The following is an 18,504-nucleotide window of genomic DNA, read 5'->3' on the forward strand; positions in this document are numbered from 1 at the left end:
TGTGTTCGCTCCTGCCCGTCTAACCCTCGTTTCTTTTTTTTTTTTCCTGGAAACTAAAATATTATAGAATATTAATAGCCAGAAATCATATGTAGGCCCAGCTTGTGATATTAACTGAATTTTTTCTTTGCCTTGGAATTATTGCAAATGTGTAGTCTTTATTTTTTAAATAATATTGAATACAATTTTAGAAGTTGAAGCTCTACTTTAAGTTTATAATTAATGAAGTTCAGCTTTGTACAATTTCTAAGAAAAAGTATCAATAATCAAGTTGATGAAATAAATTACAGGAAAGAGACAGGTAAAGCCTTTTTCTTTGAAGGCCTACTGACTCAGGAAAAAATTAGAAATGCATACATAAGTTAAAACAACTTAATTAGTTAAATTCTTTTAAACAAAAGGGGTGAGTTTTTTGTGTAGGTTCAGAGAAAAATAAAGAGTATGATGATTTAATGATCATAGCATATAATGAGTGCTGTTGGGTTTCTGGGTTTCTATTTATAAAATAGAGATTAAAAAAATAAAAACAAATATGCCCAAGAGCAACTAGTAAGAGCAATGCCTGAACCTAGCAAAGAGAGCCACAGAGCGTGGGAACACCCCCTGAAGAGAGTTTCTCCTGTGCTTAGCACTGTGCCGAGGTAGGAGTGAGACGTCCGTTGCTTGCTGTTCCATTAGAGCGTTGTAGTACTGACACATTAAAACAAGTCCCCATGCAGTGTGATCAACTACTAAATTAAGACAGAAATCAGTCCGGTAGGACCTGGCAGAGTCTGAGCCTTTTTTGTAAAACTGTGAGGCTTGTCCTTTAGGCATAAAGCAGAAAAAAGACGACATTTCACATGAAGGGACCACATACTTAGAAAATATGAAATGGTTATAAGTATTATGTTTGAAAAGCCAGAAAAGATATTTTTGCCTAATTTAACCAAACAAATGTGAGTCTCAACAGTCAGTAAATGAGATTAGATTTGATTAACAATTTAAACATTAAAAACCCAACTCATGGAATATCCTTTGCTGTCTTATAATCAATTATTGCTATTACAGACTTAAAAACTAAATTCAGTCTGTGTATAAGTGAGAAAGTAAAATCTCACTTCTTGGTTTTAGAAAAAAACCAATATTCAATAAAGGACCTTATGTTCCCCACCACTGAAAGGCTTCAATTGCCTGAACAAATCCTTGGACTTTTTTTTTTCTACCCCTAGAATATTGTGAAATATTGATATATTATACTTAATTCTGAAATACATATCAAATACAGGTTACTGACTTAATAAGATATATCAGCTATCAAATATTTAAGAAAGTAATAGGAGTGGGAATGTTAAATTGAAAAACTTTTAAGACTTTCTCCTTTAAAGTCAAGGAGAAATCATTTTCACACAGTTGTAACTTTGTGGAAAGTAGTGTTTCATGGGAGCATAGTTTGAAACCGCTATTGGGGGTGGGGAGAGAGTTGGTCAGAAAAATAAATTAACTGTACTTCTTAACTGAGCCAATTCAGAAAAACATTTATGTTAGTATATGATTTTAGGGTAAATCAGGCTTTCCTAGGCAATACTGTTGTTGTATCTTTAATAAACATTTCTTTTGCGACCTGAAATACAAACTTGAGTATTTTAAAATACCCTTCCTTCACTGTTCTTCATTTAGTGTCAGTAACAAGAATAATAACCATCACTACCGTGTGCTGAGTGCTTACTCTATGCTAGCGTTGCATGGTATTTCTTACGTGCATTGTATCATATGGTCTGACTTAGCTTAGCTTCTGGAGTTACAAGCATATTCTCAATAGTTAAAAAAAATACTACAGTATCAATCAAACCATCAAACTGCCTTGCTGTTACCCTGCCCTTGCCTTTATCCACACTACTCTTCGAATGAGTTACTTTGTGAGAAAAAGGGCTGAGCAGCAGCTCACTTGTTTAGTTCTTTGTTCTCTACTAACAGTAGGAAAGCAGCTGCTTCTGAAACAGGAAAGTCCATATTACTTCACAGTTATCCTGCCTGCTTCTGGAACTGTTCTGCATAAACATTAATGTTGGGAAGAGTCTATTCCATGCTTCTCAGGCAAGTAGTTAGGGCAGTTTTACCTCTTTGGAATACAAACAAAAGCTGCCTATTCAAATAGTTGGATAAAATTCGAGTGGTTCAAATGAGCACATTTAACCGTTTGGGCATGCCTTCGCACCAGTGTGTGTGTGGGTGATAGACTCCCATCGGTAACACCTCTCACTTTCTGCAGCGATTCTCACTAGCAGGGGTGGGGTTGGGGGCTCACACTGGAATCTGTGGAAACTGAAGGTGACCCGCTGGAACTGCATGTGTCCCTTGCTTTCCCCTCTCCCCTGTTAAGGAACACTGGTGTTGCCAGAGTGGAGACAGCCCGATAGTAAACCTGGCGTGATCAAGGAGAGAAAGAGGTGTGGGTTTGAGTAGGTAGATGGAGTGTGTGAGGACTGAATTTAAAACGTAAAGGGCGTTATTCTGGAGTAAATACAAAGTGTACTGTAGTCACGGCCCTGTGTAACCACAGAAGTGTTCAAACAAGTGTAAACTGAAGTTCTGAATTACCTCTGACAAAGGGTTACAGATTTTCTGAGATGTGGCTTAACACTTATTTTTAAAAGATTATTACTTTAGTATGTCACTATTTTTATTTTTAATTAAACAAGGGATTACAAGCTTTAATTTTATTTAATTTATAGCCAACTTAAATTGAAAGTATGAAAGTGTGATTTCATTCTAATTATCTGGTAATTGGATATCCTTTGTTTATCTTTTTTTTTTAAGATTTTATTTATTTTTATTTTTAGACAGAGGGGAAGGGAGGGAGAAAGAGACACAGAAACACCAGTGTGTGGTTGCCTCTCACACACCACCTACTGGGGACCTGGCCCGCAACAGGCATGTGCCCTGACTGGGAATCGAACTGGTGACCATTTGGTTCACAGTCTGTGCTCAATCCACTGAGCTACACCAGCCAGGGCCCTTTGTTTATCTTTAAAGTTCAAAACGAGAGTCTTTGTCACCAGTAACAATAACTTATGTGTTATTTACTTTAGGAAAAAATACCAGTATTTCATACATGCTTTCCTAATTTTGTTTATAATTACTTATGAAAGAAAATGAATTATTGAATTATGAATTATTTTATATTTTATATGAAATAAAACAACATGCTTGAATTACAGATACCAATGGATCAGATAACTCCATCCCAATGGCTTACCTTACACTGGATCACCAGCTGCAGGTAAAGGAGCACTGCTTTCTCACTCAGTGTTTTCTTAGCGGGGTGTAGACAATGTATCTTTAAGGCTGACAGCTGTGTTTCTGTCATTGTATATTCATTCATACTCTCAGTTCACCTCCTTATTCTTGTGAAAATAAATTATTCTTTCAGTTAAGTTAATCCGATCTAAAATTGGCAGAATCGTATGTTCTTATCCCAACAGTCATGTTAAAATACTCTCACATTTTTAAAACTGCCAAGAATAGCATTTTTGTTCTTTAATTTTAGTGCACTAAGATATAAAATTCATATAAGCTCATTCGTACATAATACATTTTGTGATTGGCATTTTTGTAGTGACTGAAAATGTGAATAGTACACTGTAGTGTCTCCTCATGAGTATGAGAGCTGTGAACATCTTCTGGTGTAATACAGCTTGGTGACCTGAAAGGTAAAACCAGAGACCAAGCGTACTGTAGGCGTGGTTTGATGGAATAGCAAGTGTTGAAAACAGCAAGTGTAAGTTTAAGTTCTGAGTTAACCCTGACCAAGGGATACTTTTAAGAGATCATTACTTTAATGCTATAAAAATATATTACACAGTCTTAACTCTTAGCGAGATATGAGATACTGGGATTTAGTTTAATTATGTTTTAACTTTTTCTTTTTTTTTTTAAATTTTCAGCCTCTAGCACCATGCCCAAACTCCAAAGAATCTATGGCAGTGTTTGAACAGCATTGTAAAATGGCACAAGAATATATGAAAGTTCAAACAGAAATTGCATTGTTATTACAGAGAAAGTAAGTTATCTTTTATGAATAAAAATTAGTATTTTGAGTTTGAAATATGTTAAGCTGCAGTATTGTTTGAAGACACAAAACCTTCATCATTTTAAAAATTAGTTATTAAGCATATATGTTTGTGTTTAAGCCCCTTTTGGCTATTTTTCATGCAAAAGTCAACCCTTTTGCCTTGGCTCAGTTGGTTAGAGTGTCATCTTATGCACCAAAATGTTGCAGGTTTGATCCCTGGTTAGGGCACGTGTGTAGGTCATAGGTTGGATCCCCAGTCAAGGTACATACCTAGGTTTCAGGTTCAATTCCCAGTTAGGGCACATACCTAGGTTGCCAATTCTGTCCTTGGTACTAGAGGCAACTGATCGATCCTTCTCTCTCACATCGATGCTTTTTTTCTCTCTCTCCCTCCCTCTACCTCTCCCTGTCCCCCTTCCTCTCTAAAATCAATAAACATATCCTCTGGTGAGGATTGAAATTTTTAAAAAAACTCTTGAGTATATCATATTATATTATTACTGAGGAAAGTAAACTGGTGCTACATGAATGTGTTTAGTGTTCTCAGCATTTTGAAGTTAAAGGCTATTTAGATTTATTGTTATAAAGATTCATTCTCTTGGACATAGGTAACATAATTTGATTTACTAATATTCAGTTGTGCTTTATCTTAGAAACATTTTGTGGTTACATTCTTTCCGGGAGTGTGGTGAGGAGAGTAGAGTTACTTGTTAGTGAACTTTATTTCATACCTAATGAACGTTTTTCTGGGGAGTTTTATACTCACACGGTTTTTTCTGAGAGTTGTAGAGACTGTCTTTATCTCTTTTTTAAGAAATATAGTACAATTTTCATATCATTTTATTTACAGGGTTTTTTTTTTTTTAAGAAAAACGTGATTTAGTTTGCTTAAGCGTGGCCCTCAGGCGGACGGTGTGACCGACATAGGGTTGTTGCAGGAGAGGCTCCTGGAACCCAGTGCGTGCGGTGGCAGGGTCCCCTCTGATAGTAAAAACTTGTTTCCTGCAGTAATCTATGGAAAGTTTTCTTTCACATACAAAAAAGGGAAAGAATCGTTTCATCACAATTCACTCATAACAGTGATTTAAGAGGATTCAAGCTGTTATCTGAAAGGAGATAAATACAAGGTGGGGCAGAGTAGGGTTACAGTTGTGAGTGAGCAAAAACCCAGAGTGTATTTTTGTATCATTCTTTGTTGATTATCATTTTATTTTTCATACGAACAATTATAAACCTAGTTTTGCCCTGTCCTGTATTAGAGTCTGCAGATTGTAGAGTGAATTATGGAACTGTTGGCACTTCGTGTTTAAAAAAAAAAGAACCTCTGTATTTCTCATTTCACATATTTAGCCTATACCTTTTCCATACTTTTTTTAAAAATATTTTTTAAGGTTTTATTTATTTATAAATAAATAAATAAGGGAGGGAGAGAGAGAGGGAGAGAAACATCACTGTGTGGTTGTCTCTCATGTGGCCCCCACTGGGGACCTGGTTCACAGCCCAGGCATGTGCCCTGACTGGGAATTGAACTGGCGATCCTTTGGTTCTCAGTCCTCTGAGCTACACCAGCCAGAGCCTTCTTCCATATTTTAATTATTTGAGAGAGAAGTTCTGTGCAAGAAAACCGAATAGTAACTTGAGGGATGTGAAACTATCATAGTTTTAATCAATTTTAAATACTTTCTTTAACTGAGAAATATTACTAGGAAATCATTTTGAGGACTTTTTATGAAATATTTAAGTATATCCAGTGGCTTCATTTCAAGAGCTACTACTTAACATCCCCCAAATAAATGGACTTTTAAAAGTTCATCAGGTTATAAAAGACTCAGGGTGTTTCCTGAAAGTGTTTGCAAACTTGAATAATTTAAAAGTGGTACTTTATATTATTCTTACTGTTTTAAAATAGGAAAGAGATTTAAGTTGATAACATATACATTTTAATTACCTGGCAAATGTTCTGTTAGCTACCACTTTACACTTTACTTAAATAGGATTACGATTTCAAAACATAAGTACATGAGTATAAAAGCACAATGTTAACAATAAAAATTCCAGGTTATTTGTCCTGTAATCAGATGAAGCCCTTCCTAGTCTTTTATTCTTCTTTGTCGAAAAGAATATCAGAGGAAATGTTCTGAAACTTGTGTTACACCATTGTATCTGTTTTCACTAATTATCTAAGTATAGTTACTTACTAAAAAGATTGTATTTGTATGGTTACACCAGAAGAGTGATTAATAGTTTACATTCCAGCACGTAAATAAGTTTGAGTGCCACACTTAAGATGACAACGATCGACCCAGAATAAAAACTCTAAATCATTGAGCTTTCATCGGCCGCTGTTAAGGTACGAATCTTTTCCATTGTGTAGAATATCTCATTATTGGTATTTGTTTTTAGGCAAGAACTAGTTGCCGAACTGGACCAGGATGAAAAGGACCAGCAAAATACATCCCGTCTGGTACAGGAACATAAAAAGCTCTTAGATGAAAACAAAAGCCTTTCTACCTACTACCAGCAATGCAAAAAACAACTAGAGGTCATCAGAAGTCAGCAGCAAAAACGACAAGGCACTTCATGATTCTCTGGGACCGTTAAATTTTAAAATATGCAAAGAAAGACTTTTTTTTTTTTTTTAAGGAAAGAAAAGCCCTGATAATGACAATCAAGAGTGTTAGCTTTTTGGCGTGTTCTGAATGCCAGCTGCCTATATTTGCTACTTTGTGTCATCATTAATTTTCCTTTTCTCATGGTGGACATACAATTCAACTGTCTCCTTGCGTTATCTGAGGGCATCTGTGACTTGAATAAGCAGCAGTTCCCAACTTCAAAGCAGACTCGTGAACCGTGGCTGTACGTGCATGCTCTTTGTGTGAAGGCTAGCCCAGCGAACACGGGGGTGTCAGACTATAGCTGCTATGTGCAAACATCTTTTTTTCGAGGTGGAACCTCAAGAATGATTTTGTTCTTGTATCTCATCTCAAAAAATAAATCTTTTTCAAAAGAAATGGTATATACCAGGTTAAAAACAGGGTATGATAAATCTAAAATAATTGGTGGTGCGTTTTAAAAATGCAGAACCTTTATAAGGGATAGTTGGGAGTGAGGGCTTCTGTTCCAGAATCCTTGGATCAGTACTGAACTTAGTTTCGTCTACAAAATATTTAAAGGTAAGTGGTGGCTGCTGTATTTAATGAAAGTGTATTTCATTAGACTGAAATTTGACTATGATACATTAACAAAGTGGAACCCTTTCTATAGGGTATAAAGATGTTTAATTCTGTAATGGCATGTATGTGTGTTGAAACTGTAAAGCCTTTATGACTCTAATACTGATAGCTTTTAAACGAAATTATAAAGTAAATCAGCACTATCCAACTTACATGATCATTCCTTCCTGCAGTGATTATTGGAACATTTTACTATATATTTGAAAAACTGAGGAGAAATAATGGAAGTAATGGCTCCAGAAAAATGGCTTGGACTTAGATACTTTAATGATACCAAATGGGTAAAAAACCTGGCAAATCAGGAAATGTTAGTAAGGAAGTTAAAGTAATTATAAATTCATCAAGTATCCTATTTATCAATATTGGAATAAGTGATTTTCGTAGCAAGCCCTTCCTAGAATGCCTGCTGCCTTTCAGTACTTTTAAGGGAATTTCAACACTTATAAAGAGAAAGTTTATATTGTTAAAAATAACTTTGCTACCAACTTTGAAAATAAAAGTAATAATAAAACTTCATTGAAGTAATAGACTATATGAGATCTATTTTTTTCAGTTGGTATTAAAATAAATCATATTTTGATACCAGTACAAGGTGTCTTTTAAATAAGGATGTCATCAACCTCATTTTTATAACATTAATGTTTTTCAAGAAAAAATAAAACTGAAAGCATAATTGCTATGATTCTTAAAATTATATCATGATTGTATTGTAGTTTTGCTCAATTTCAGATAAGCAAGTTAATCTAAGAAGTTATCAAACTATTCTTAAAAATGCTAAAGCAGGTAACTTTTTCTTTGTTATTTTTTTCCTTCTCCCACTGAGTTTTATAATGTATTCTTTGTGTATACAAGCAATAAAGGTAAAGGACAGTTTGTACTACACTGTGTCATTTTTAGCTTCTTCAAAATCTGCTATTAAATGTCTACTATCACGTCATTTAAACAAAAGGAGGGTTATCATTTCCAAATAATTTGATTTATTTAGCTGAAAGTAATACTGGGCTTCAACATATTAATAGTAAAATAAAACTGGCACAGAAGTAACTGTAGAGGAAAGGGAAGCGTAACTGGGCCATAGCAGTGCTGCTCGCATAGAAATCTGTCACTCCACGGAGAGGGGCCCAGTCAGCGCTGGGGGACTTTTCTCATTATCCCGGAAAACCATGAGGTACCCAAGCATGGCTGCTAAGGCTCGACTTTTCCATTAGGGTTTAGATTTTGATTTTACTTCTTAATCATCAATGTGGTTTTGCTCTACATACTTAGAGGGAAATTTTTTTATTATAATTATTACATGCAGTCACTTCATAAAAATATGCAAATAGGTAAACGGGAATAGTGTTTTTAAGTCATGGTGCCAAATGTGAAAAAGGCTTTTGCACGCTTGCTTGTTTGTCTACAGTAAGTTCCTGGAGATTTTCACTATAATTGTCCTGGGTACAGGTGCACTTCAGCCTTACTTGGTTTTTAAATAGTTGTGTTGCTAAGCTCATACTTCGTAAGACCTGACTATCATAGATGCTCAGAGAAGAGGACTGCAGTGACTGCTGAAGTCCACAGCCAGTTTCACCAGTGTCCTCACCCATCAAACATTCAAAGAGAGATGTTATCAGGGAGCCAATTTTTAAAAATTAATTCTGGTTTTACCATTTATTTTGACCCTTGTTTGGGGGCCAAAATAACAAATAACTAGCTAGAAGCCCCAAGTCTAAGAAATTCATAAATAGTCCCTGAACAAAGCTTCTTGCCTCCAGGAAAAGAAACAAAGCTTTTACCTAATCTAGAGGGAAGTATGCCTAAACCATAAAAGTACTTTTTTGAATCAAATAAAAATTAGCGTTAAAAAAGGGCACGAAAACCATAAAAAAGAACCAGTTCAAAATGAAGGCTACACTGATTAGAGTGAAGAATAAATTATAAGTAATCAACACTAGAGTAGATGGAACAAAATCAAATCAGCAATTTGGAATATAAAGAAGCAGAAAACACCCAGTCAGAACAGCAAGAAGAAAAAAGAATCCCCCCAAAATGAAGATAATGTAAGGAGCTTCTGGAACACCTTTAAGCATACCAACATTCACATCACAGGGTTACCAAGAAGAGAAGAGAGAGAGGAAGAAATTGAAAACATTTGAAAAGATGGTAATGGAAAACTGCCCTAACCCAAGGAAGGGAAAAACTGTAGAAGTCCAGGAAGCGCAAAGGCCCAAACAAAACAAAGCCAAAGAGGTTTACACCAAAGCACATCATAAGTAAAATGCCAAAGATTAAAGACGAAGAGAATCTTAAAAGCAACAAAAGAAGAGCAGTCAGTTACCTTCAAGGGACTCCCATAAGACTTTTAGCAGATATCTGAACAGAAACTTAGCAGGTCGGAAGAGATTGGCACAAAATATTCAAAGTGATGAAAAGCAAGGACCTACAACCAAGATTACTCTGCCCAGCAACACTATCATGTAAAATTAAAGGACAGCTAAAGAGCTTCCCAGAAAGAAAAGGCTAAAAGGAGTTTATTAGCACCATATCAGTATTATTATTCATATTTGAAATATGAATAATAAACAGCCATAAAAAAAAGAAATCTTATTTGCAACAGCATGGATGGACCTAGAGGGCATTAGCCCAAGTGAAATAAGTCAGAAAAAGAAAAATACCGTATAATCTCATTTATATGTGGAATCTAAAGAACAATATAAATAATATAAATGAACAAACAGAAATGGACTTATAGATACAGAGAACAGATGCATGATTGCCAGGGTGGGGGGAGGAGCTGGGTAAAAGGTGAAGGGATGGAGTACATACTGGTAGTCATAGAACAGTCATGGGGATGTAAAGTACAGCATAGGAAATAGAGCCAATAATTCGTAATAACTGTGGTGCCTGGTGGGTGCTGGGCATATTGGGGGGACCACTTTGTAAAGTATGTGATTGTCTAACCAACATGTTATATACCCAAAACTAATACAAAATATAGAATGTAAGCTGTAATTTAAAACATTTTTTAATTTTTTAAATAAATTATTAAAAAAATTACCTTCTAGCAGTATAGCTTATTGAAGAGATTTGTTTAAGTGTTGTTTATATAAATGTTAGACTGTTTTTGCTGATGTGTTCTAGGGTATTGAATGTCTTTTTTTCCCCTCCAAGTTTCTTTGATGTTTCTAGTTTCAGTTCCTGCCTGTAGCCAGAGGTCACAGGCCATGCCTGCAAAACGTGTTTCTTTCTGTAGATGTGTGACTTTCAGCAGTCAGTTCCTCTCTTCAAATAGTAAGGAGTTCGTCTTCGATCATTTAGAACATTTTATGTAAAATGATGAATACAGAAATCCTTGTGCATACTGGATAATTGAAGGAAGGTTTTTTATTTATTTTTGTTTGTAATAAAACTCAGGTTTTTATTCTAAACTTGTTCCTAAAGATGGTGAGTGGTTTACATCAGCAAATGAGCTGTGAGGAGCACTGCTCCAGTGGCGTGCTCCCACCTTACACAAAGGGGAACGCGAACTCCGGAGTCGGCATTCCTGTAGTGTGACACTGTTGTGAGATGACCATGATTTTGGAGGGGCCGGCTGGTTGGAGAGTTTACACATCATCTGCCATTCACGATTTTGGTTACATGGGTGCTCTTCACAATCTCAGCAAGTACTACTTTGTAGGAAGTACAGCATGGCGTGCATTGTTAAGTGATTCTTCTAATTTAAAGGTTATTTTTTGTTATCTATGTAAGTTATATTAAGTATTATATTCATTTGTCAACCTACTAGCCCTCCAACCACCACATAGGTGTGTGCTACACACTCTCTCTCTCTCTCTCTCTCTTTCACAAACTCTACCTTCGTTTTAGTAAATCTAGCTGTTCATTAACCAATTCCTGTTACCAATTTTTATTGAACACCTACTGTAACCCAAGCTGCTGTTACTAATGCCAAGTTACATGCTCATTTGAGTCACATGATAGTTAGAAGGTAGTCCCATTTCACAGAGGTGAAAAGAGGCTCCTAAGGTTAAGGCTTGTACTGAGTCTGCCTTTCCATCATCTGTTTTCAGCAGAGTCTCACGGAAGTGGATTCTGTGGCCACTGTTAGTCTGCGATGTGAAGAGCATAGGCTGACCTCTGTTTACCCTGGCACGCCACATAGCCACCCTGCCTCCAGGGATGCTGGCATGTGTCTGTTGCAGCAGACGAGCCTGACCGAGTGGGTAAGAAGCTAGGTCACTGCCTCCTCTGATTTCCTCTGACTCCACCCTTCCTTCGCAGTAAAAAGAGAAACAGGAAAAGTTGGCCTCCCACAAGAATGCAGATGTAATTTGCATTCTCATTAGTATTGAAACCTGACCACTATGTTGTACAATAGTTAAAAGATTTTCCCGAGTGTGTAACTGATGTACAATGTGAAGTTGTAACTTCACAATGTGAAGTTGTAGCATTTTAGTTGGAACACTAGTTGGGAACGAGACTTGGAGTAACTTATATTCAATAACAGACAGTCCACCTTAGGAAACAAGTTTCAATTTCATCTTGAGTGAATGAATAAATGAATAGAAACCTTGGCTGGCATGATTTCACTTGCACGTGGAATCTGGAAGAACGTAAACCAACAAGGTACAGCCTCCGAGACAGAACAGTCTGGACAGCTGTCAGAGGAGAGGCTTCTTGGGGGCTGGACGAAATAGGTGAAAAAATTAAAAAATGAACTTTGTTAAAACAATCCATTATAATGAGAAAATAATTAGCCATAAGAGGAAAAATTCAACAAGCTTAGAGATACTATTGGAAAGAAACAACAGAATTAACATTTCCTGAGAGTGTACTGTTCCAGGTATTTCTCAAATGTTGTCCTTACTTCAGAGAATCTGAAGCCCAAAGATGTTTGAAAACTTGCCCAGCTAATAAATGACAGACTCAGTTCGAACCCAGGTCTCCCAAGCCCCAAGGCATACAAAAGTCTCAGTTTAGAACTTGTAATGCATTTTCTTATGGATTTAATAAAAGAGAGCTAAGGTCCTAAGGTCATTCTAGAAACTATTTGGTCTTTAATGGAAATGAAATACTAATGCCACTGAATGGAGCAATTCCAACAAGGACTATAAAAGAAAACAAAAGTGCGATGGTTAATGTTCAGGTGTTGGCCCTGGGGATTTTGTCCTTCCCGGAAGTTCTTTCCTTTTTTTTTATCGTATGTTGCCCAGTAGAAATAACCAGGAGGGAAGGTCACTGTGGAGAGATGAAAAGGGGCCACACACTAACCCTGGCCAGCGCAGGGGAGGCCTGCGTGGCAGCCTTTTAACTCCGAGACCTAAAATAACCACAAAGGATGGACTAAAATTAAATCTCACTAACCAAAAGCAGTTTATAACAGCTAGTCATGTCCTAGGTTAGAATCCTCCCTGACGAAAGTCCACCTTGAATCCACACAGCCCATCTGTTGTCTTTTCGCACCTACGATAACATACTCTTGGAGTGTCAAGGTAATTTCCTTGGAGCACAGCTAGTGCAGAGCAGACACAGCAAATCCCCTCGTTGTCAGTGAGGTACCTGTTGGCTGTTCACTGTCCTGTACCCATTCGTGTCAAAGAAGCATGTGTCTATCATTTTACTTTCTATCCAGTCCCAGAGGTTTCCCCACTTTGCTTCCTCTCACTTACTGAGTCAGAGAAAGATGAAATCTGCCATATCCCAGGCATTCACAAAAAGTAAGAGCACGGAGTAAGGATAAGATTAGGAAAGACACAGAGACAGAACTTCCAAACACAGTGGAAAACCAACTCAAAATGTGTTTATATAAGTGGAGGCTGAGGTAAAAACAACAACAAAAAAACTGCCTTTCTATGTAAGAAGGGATACCTGAATAACAGAAAAATCAAAGAGTTTTGAATATATGAACTTTGTCTTTTCCACCACTCAGTCCCTAAGGAGGAAGCAAAGAAAGGAAAGGTGAAATCAGAAATCATTTTAGAGGTGTACTATACAATTATATTTATCATAGCATTGAGTAAACGGGGCAACCTAAGTAGGCATTAGTCATCAGGTTAAACTACAGTAGAGCTACACCATGTAATACTACATAGCCATTACGAAGCATGGTACAGCCTGGCCAGGTAGCTCATTGGTTAGAGCATTGTCTCAATACACCAAGGTTGAGGGTTCAATCCCTGGCGAGGGCACCTAAAAGAAAGAACCACTGGATGCATACATAAGTGGAACAACAAAATAATGTCTCTCTCTACATATACATCTCCCCCTTCCCCTCTCTAAGATCAATCGATAAATTTAAAAAATTAAAGTATGATATACTTCTGGTATCGTTGTATTAATCTGTCCAAATTGAATGCTTCAAAATATTTTAAAAATGTATACACCAAATAGTAGGATTTTTCCAATTTATTTTATTTTTATTTGTTTTAATCCTCATCGTATTTTTCCATTACCATGTAGTCCCCTTCTACCCCGTGCCCCCAGCTATCACCACACTGTTGTCCATGCCCATGAGTCCCTTTTCCTTTGTGCTCAGTCCCTCCACCTCCCAACCTCCCCCCGACTAGCTGTCATCTGATCTCCATCTCTGAGTCTGTCCCCGTGTTCCTTGTTAGTTCAGTGTGTTCATTAGATTCCACATATGAGTGAAATCATATGGTATCTGTCTTTCTCTGACTGGCTTATTTCACTTAGTGTAATGTTCTCCAGGTCCATCCATACTGTCGCAAAGGGTAAATTTTTCCTTTTTATGGCCAAGTAGTATTCCATTGTGTAAATGTCACATAGTTTTTGTATTCACTCATCTACTGATAGACACTTGGGCTGCTTCCATATCTTGACAATTGCAAATAATGCTGAAATGAACATAGGGGTGCTTATGTTCTTTGGAATTAGTGTTTTGGATTTCTTCAGATGTATTCCCAGAAGGGGGATCACTGGGCCAAAAGACAGATCTATTTTTAATTTTTTGAGATCTCTCTATACTGCTTTCCACAGTGGCTGCACCAATCAAGAAGTAAGATTTATAAGAAGAAGAACATTTTTTAATCTCAGTGTAATTCATTATATAAATACTTTAAAGGAACTGTACAGTTATATCAATAGATGCCTAGAGGACACTTGATAATAGTTACAAATAACATAGAGGGATTAAAATGTAATTTCCCAAGCTTAATATAAACCATTTATCTAAACCAACAGCATACTAAATAGATGACTGTCATTTTAATTAAATCTGATACATTTTAATTAAATCTGAAGCAAAGTAGAGATGCACTATCTTCATTCAACATTTTCTAAGTTTTAATTAATGAAAAAGGAGCCCCAAATAGAATAATTAGTATAAACACTAGCAATTAAGAAATAAGACTGTCTTTAATTGCAGAATGTAAAATTGTATAGAAAGTTTACAAAATTCTACTTAAATTCTATTAGAATTAGAGAATTTGATACTGCCCATATGTGATATGAATCGAAATCAGTGGTGTTTCTCTATAATATCAATAATTAAAAGTAGAAAGGAGATTTTTAAAAATCACACTAATACCATAAAACACTAGAGAAAACATGTCACAGGACATGGGAGGCACTAAAGAGACCAGGACCATCACGAATAACACGGAGCAAAACATGAATTTAACATTTCCCTAAACTGGAAAACATGGTCAAATATTTATGTAGCTAGATGTACATATAAATTATTTGTTTTATGTAATTTCAGTCAGAAATCTAATGGACTTGGGAGTGGTCGTTTAATTACCATAATTAAATTAATTACAGTAAATTAGTTTTGAACTAGACAAAAGGTTTTAAAGCTCTTAAGCAATAAATGCTCAACAGCTGAGGTATTATTTGTATTGCACATATTTAGGTGTACAATTTCAGTTTTGGCAAAATGTATACACCTGTGAAACCAATGTAGTCAAGATCCTGAGAGGTTCCCCAATTCCAAACATTTCTTCCTGTCCCTTGAGAATTCATTCATTCTTTCTTAACCATTCTCACACTCAGGAGGCAGCAGATGAGTCTGTCTTTCCCAGTGTCAGCATGAAAACAACCACACTTAAAACTAAATGCTGCCAGCTTCGGTGACTATCTTAAGGCTGATAGAAAAGACGTACTCTTTGAGTAGGTCTATAAATCAGAAAACACAGGAAATCTGCCCTTATGTTTCTTCCCTGCCTAAACAAGCTAGTACCTGAGCCAGTTTTGCTGCTTGAAATGTTTAAACATCGCTCTACCTGTAATTGCTCCTTAGAACTTCATTTAGAATCTGAACAACCTACCATTCCCCTCAGCTAACAGCCTGCCACTGTGACGAGTGTGGGGGCGGTTGGTCCGCAGTGCACAAGCAGGCTGCTCCCCTGGGTGAGCGAGAGGCGCTTTCGTTGAAATGAAACAGTGAAATATGCCCCCACTCAGACACAGTGCTTTGGTGATGTTCTATTTTACCCTTAAAAACAGCCAAATGGGGCTAGGAAGAATTAAGTATTTGTTACTTAAGAGATTTCCTTTACCTTTGTTTCAAATTCTATTATTCTGCTGTCTATTAGGATTGAGGCATTTTGTTATCCATTAAAACATGACTTTTTAATTGAATTGATTGGAGTGCCACTGGTTAATAAAATTATATAGGTGTCAGGTGTACAATTCTGTACACTACATCATCTGTATACTGTATTGTGTGTTCACCACTCCAAGTCAGGTCTCCCCCCATCACCATTTGTTCCCCCGTCCCCTCTGGTAATCGCCATACTGCTACGTGTCTGCGAGTTGTTTTTTGTTTGCTTCATCCCTTCACCTATTTCACCCAGCCCTCCAACTCCCTCCCCTCTGATAGCTGTCGGTCTGTTCTCTGTGCCTGAGTCTGTGTCTGTTTTCCGTTAGTTCAGTTTGCTCATTAGATTCTACATATGAGTGAAATCATGTGGTACTTACCTTTCTCTGATGGCTCATTTCACCTGGCATAGTGCTCTCCAAATCCATCCATACTGTCACAAAAGGTAAGATCTCCTTCTTCTTTATATCCTAGTAGTATTCCACTGTGCAAGTGTACCACGGCTGTTTTGTCCACTCATCTCCACGAGATGTGGGCTTCTTCCAAACCTCGGCTGTTGTGAACACGCTGCAGTGAACACGGGGTTGCACACCTTTCATCTCATAGGACTGCTCTTTACAAACTGATCTCAACAACACATGCATATGTTCCTTTCATTTCTCCCTTGTGAATAGGTATATTTTTAGTGATTTTTTATACATATAAAGAAAAGGGAAAACTTCCACCAAGATGGAGGCATAGGTGGAAACGCCGTGCCTTCTCACACAACCAAGTTTAGAGACAACTAAATATTAGCAACAGAAAACACAGCCAGAACACAGAAAATTGAACTTTTCGGAAGTCTGTTAACAACAAATTCTTCAGCCTGACCAGTAAGGGGCGAAACCAGCAGCTGGTGGAGCAGGATTGCACAGGAAAACTCGGTCAGATGGACTCAGGTGCGCAGAATCCAGGTGCAGGGTTGGACATAGTGAGGGACCGAGCGAGCAACGAAGCCAGCGACCGAGGGGGAAACAGCGAGGGATCAGGGCTGCGGGTTGACTGTGGTCGCGCATTTGTGCGCCGACAGACAAGCAAGGGAGTGGGCGATTGGACGGGAACCCAGCGGGTCCCCACAGCAAGCGGCAGGGAGGGCGCCGCCATTTCCCTGCTCTGACCCCACCTCCACATACAGCGTAATAACCCAGCGACCCTGAGTGGCCCGGCCCTGGTGAACCACCTAAGGCGCTCCTCCTCACCCAGCGGCGGGAAACAGCAGAGGTGGCCGCCATTTCCCCGCTCTGACCACGCCCCCACATACAGCGTCACAACCCAGCGACCTGGGAGTCCAAGGCGCCGCTCCTCACACTTAAAGAGCACGAACAGACCAAAAATGGCTCAAGAAGATCTTAAAGCCCCAGAGCCTATAAATCTAAGCGATGAAGAAATAGCAAAACTCTCAGACGTACAGTTTAAAACACTGGTGATCAGGATCCTCACAGAACTGGTTGATTATAGCCACAAATTAGACAAATATATGAAGGCGAAACTAATTGAAATGAATGGAATTGCACAGGACACCAATAGCAATGAAAAGGAAACTGGGACTCAAATCAATGGAGTAAACCAGAAGAAAGCAAATAATGGCCAAACAGAAAAGAGTCAAAAAGCAAGAATTCAAAGAAATGAGGAGAGTCTTAGGAACCTTCAGGACATCTTTAAACGCTGCAACATCCGAATTATAGGGGTACCAGAAGGGGGAAAGGCACAGCCACCAGTGGAAAACTTATTTGAACAAATAATAAAGGAGAATTTCCCCAATCTGGCAAAGGAAATAGACTTCCAGGAAATCCAGGAAGCTCAGAGAGTCCCAAAGAAGTTGGACCCAAGAAGGAACACACCAAGGCACATCATCATTACATTAGCCAAAATTAAAATGAAGGAGAGAATCCTAGAAGCAGCAAGAGCTAAGGGGACAGTCACCTACAAAGGAGTCCCCATCACACTGTCAGTGGATTTCTCAAAAGAGAACTTACAGGCAAGAAGGGGCTGGAAAGAGGTATTCCAAGTCATGAAATCCAAAGACCTACAACCAAGATTACTCTATCCAGCAAAACTTTCATTTAGAATGGAAGGACAGATAAAGTCCTTCTCAGATAAGATCAAATTCAAGGAGTTCATCATCACCAAGCCCTTATTATATGAAATGTTAAAGGGACTTATCTAAGAAAAAGAAGTTAAAGAAACATGAACAGTGAAATGACAACAAACTCACAGTTCTTAACAACCACACCTAAAACAAAAGCAAACTAAAAGGACAGCTAGATCAGGAGTGGAAACATAGAAATGAAGATCTCAAGGAGGGTTAGCAACAGGGGAGTGGGAGGAGGAGAAGGGGGGAGAGGGTACAGAAAATAAGTAGCACAGACAGTAGATAGAAAATTGATGGGGGGGGCAAGAATAGCATGAGAAATATAGAATCTAAAGAACTTGAGACACATGGTCATAAACTAAAGGGGGGGTAATGGTGGGGACGGGGGGTAAGGTAGAGGGGAATGAAGGGGGGAATAGAACAACTGTAACAGCATAATCAATAAAAAATAAAAAAATAAAATCATTAAAAAAAAAAGAAAAGGAAGAAAAAGGAAAAGGAAAACCGCAGTGATGGGGACAGGGTCAGACTCACTGACAGGACAATCTCC

At 37.7% G+C, this 18,504-nt stretch overlaps 1 protein-coding gene across 4 annotated transcripts in view; it reads left to right on the forward strand.

Moving 5' to 3' along the window:
• Nucleotides 1–6,693, forward strand: part of MAP3K7 (mitogen-activated protein kinase kinase kinase 7) — a 58,926-nt gene extending 52,233 nt beyond the window's left edge. For all 4 annotated transcript variants that reach the window (XM_053664807.1, XM_053664805.1, XM_053664806.1 and 1 more), the window contains 3 exons: nucleotides 3,201–3,262; nucleotides 3,927–4,042; nucleotides 6,458–6,693. In XM_053664807.1, coding sequence (XP_053520782.1) covers nucleotides 3,201–3,262; nucleotides 3,927–4,042; nucleotides 6,458–6,638 — 359 coding nt within the window. In that variant the 3' untranslated portion in view covers nucleotides 6,639–6,693. The remainder of the gene's footprint in view (nucleotides 1–3,200; nucleotides 3,263–3,926; nucleotides 4,043–6,457) is intronic.
• Nucleotides 6,694–18,504: the final 11,811 nt, after the last annotated feature.

The sequence above is a fragment of the Artibeus jamaicensis genome, unplaced genomic scaffold (genome assembly GCF_021234435.1).
Source record: "Artibeus jamaicensis isolate MK-2021 breed Jamaican fruit bat unplaced genomic scaffold, CSHL_Jam_final contig_387, whole genome shotgun sequence".
Taxonomy (NCBI): Eukaryota; Metazoa; Chordata; class Mammalia; order Chiroptera; family Phyllostomidae; genus Artibeus; species Artibeus jamaicensis.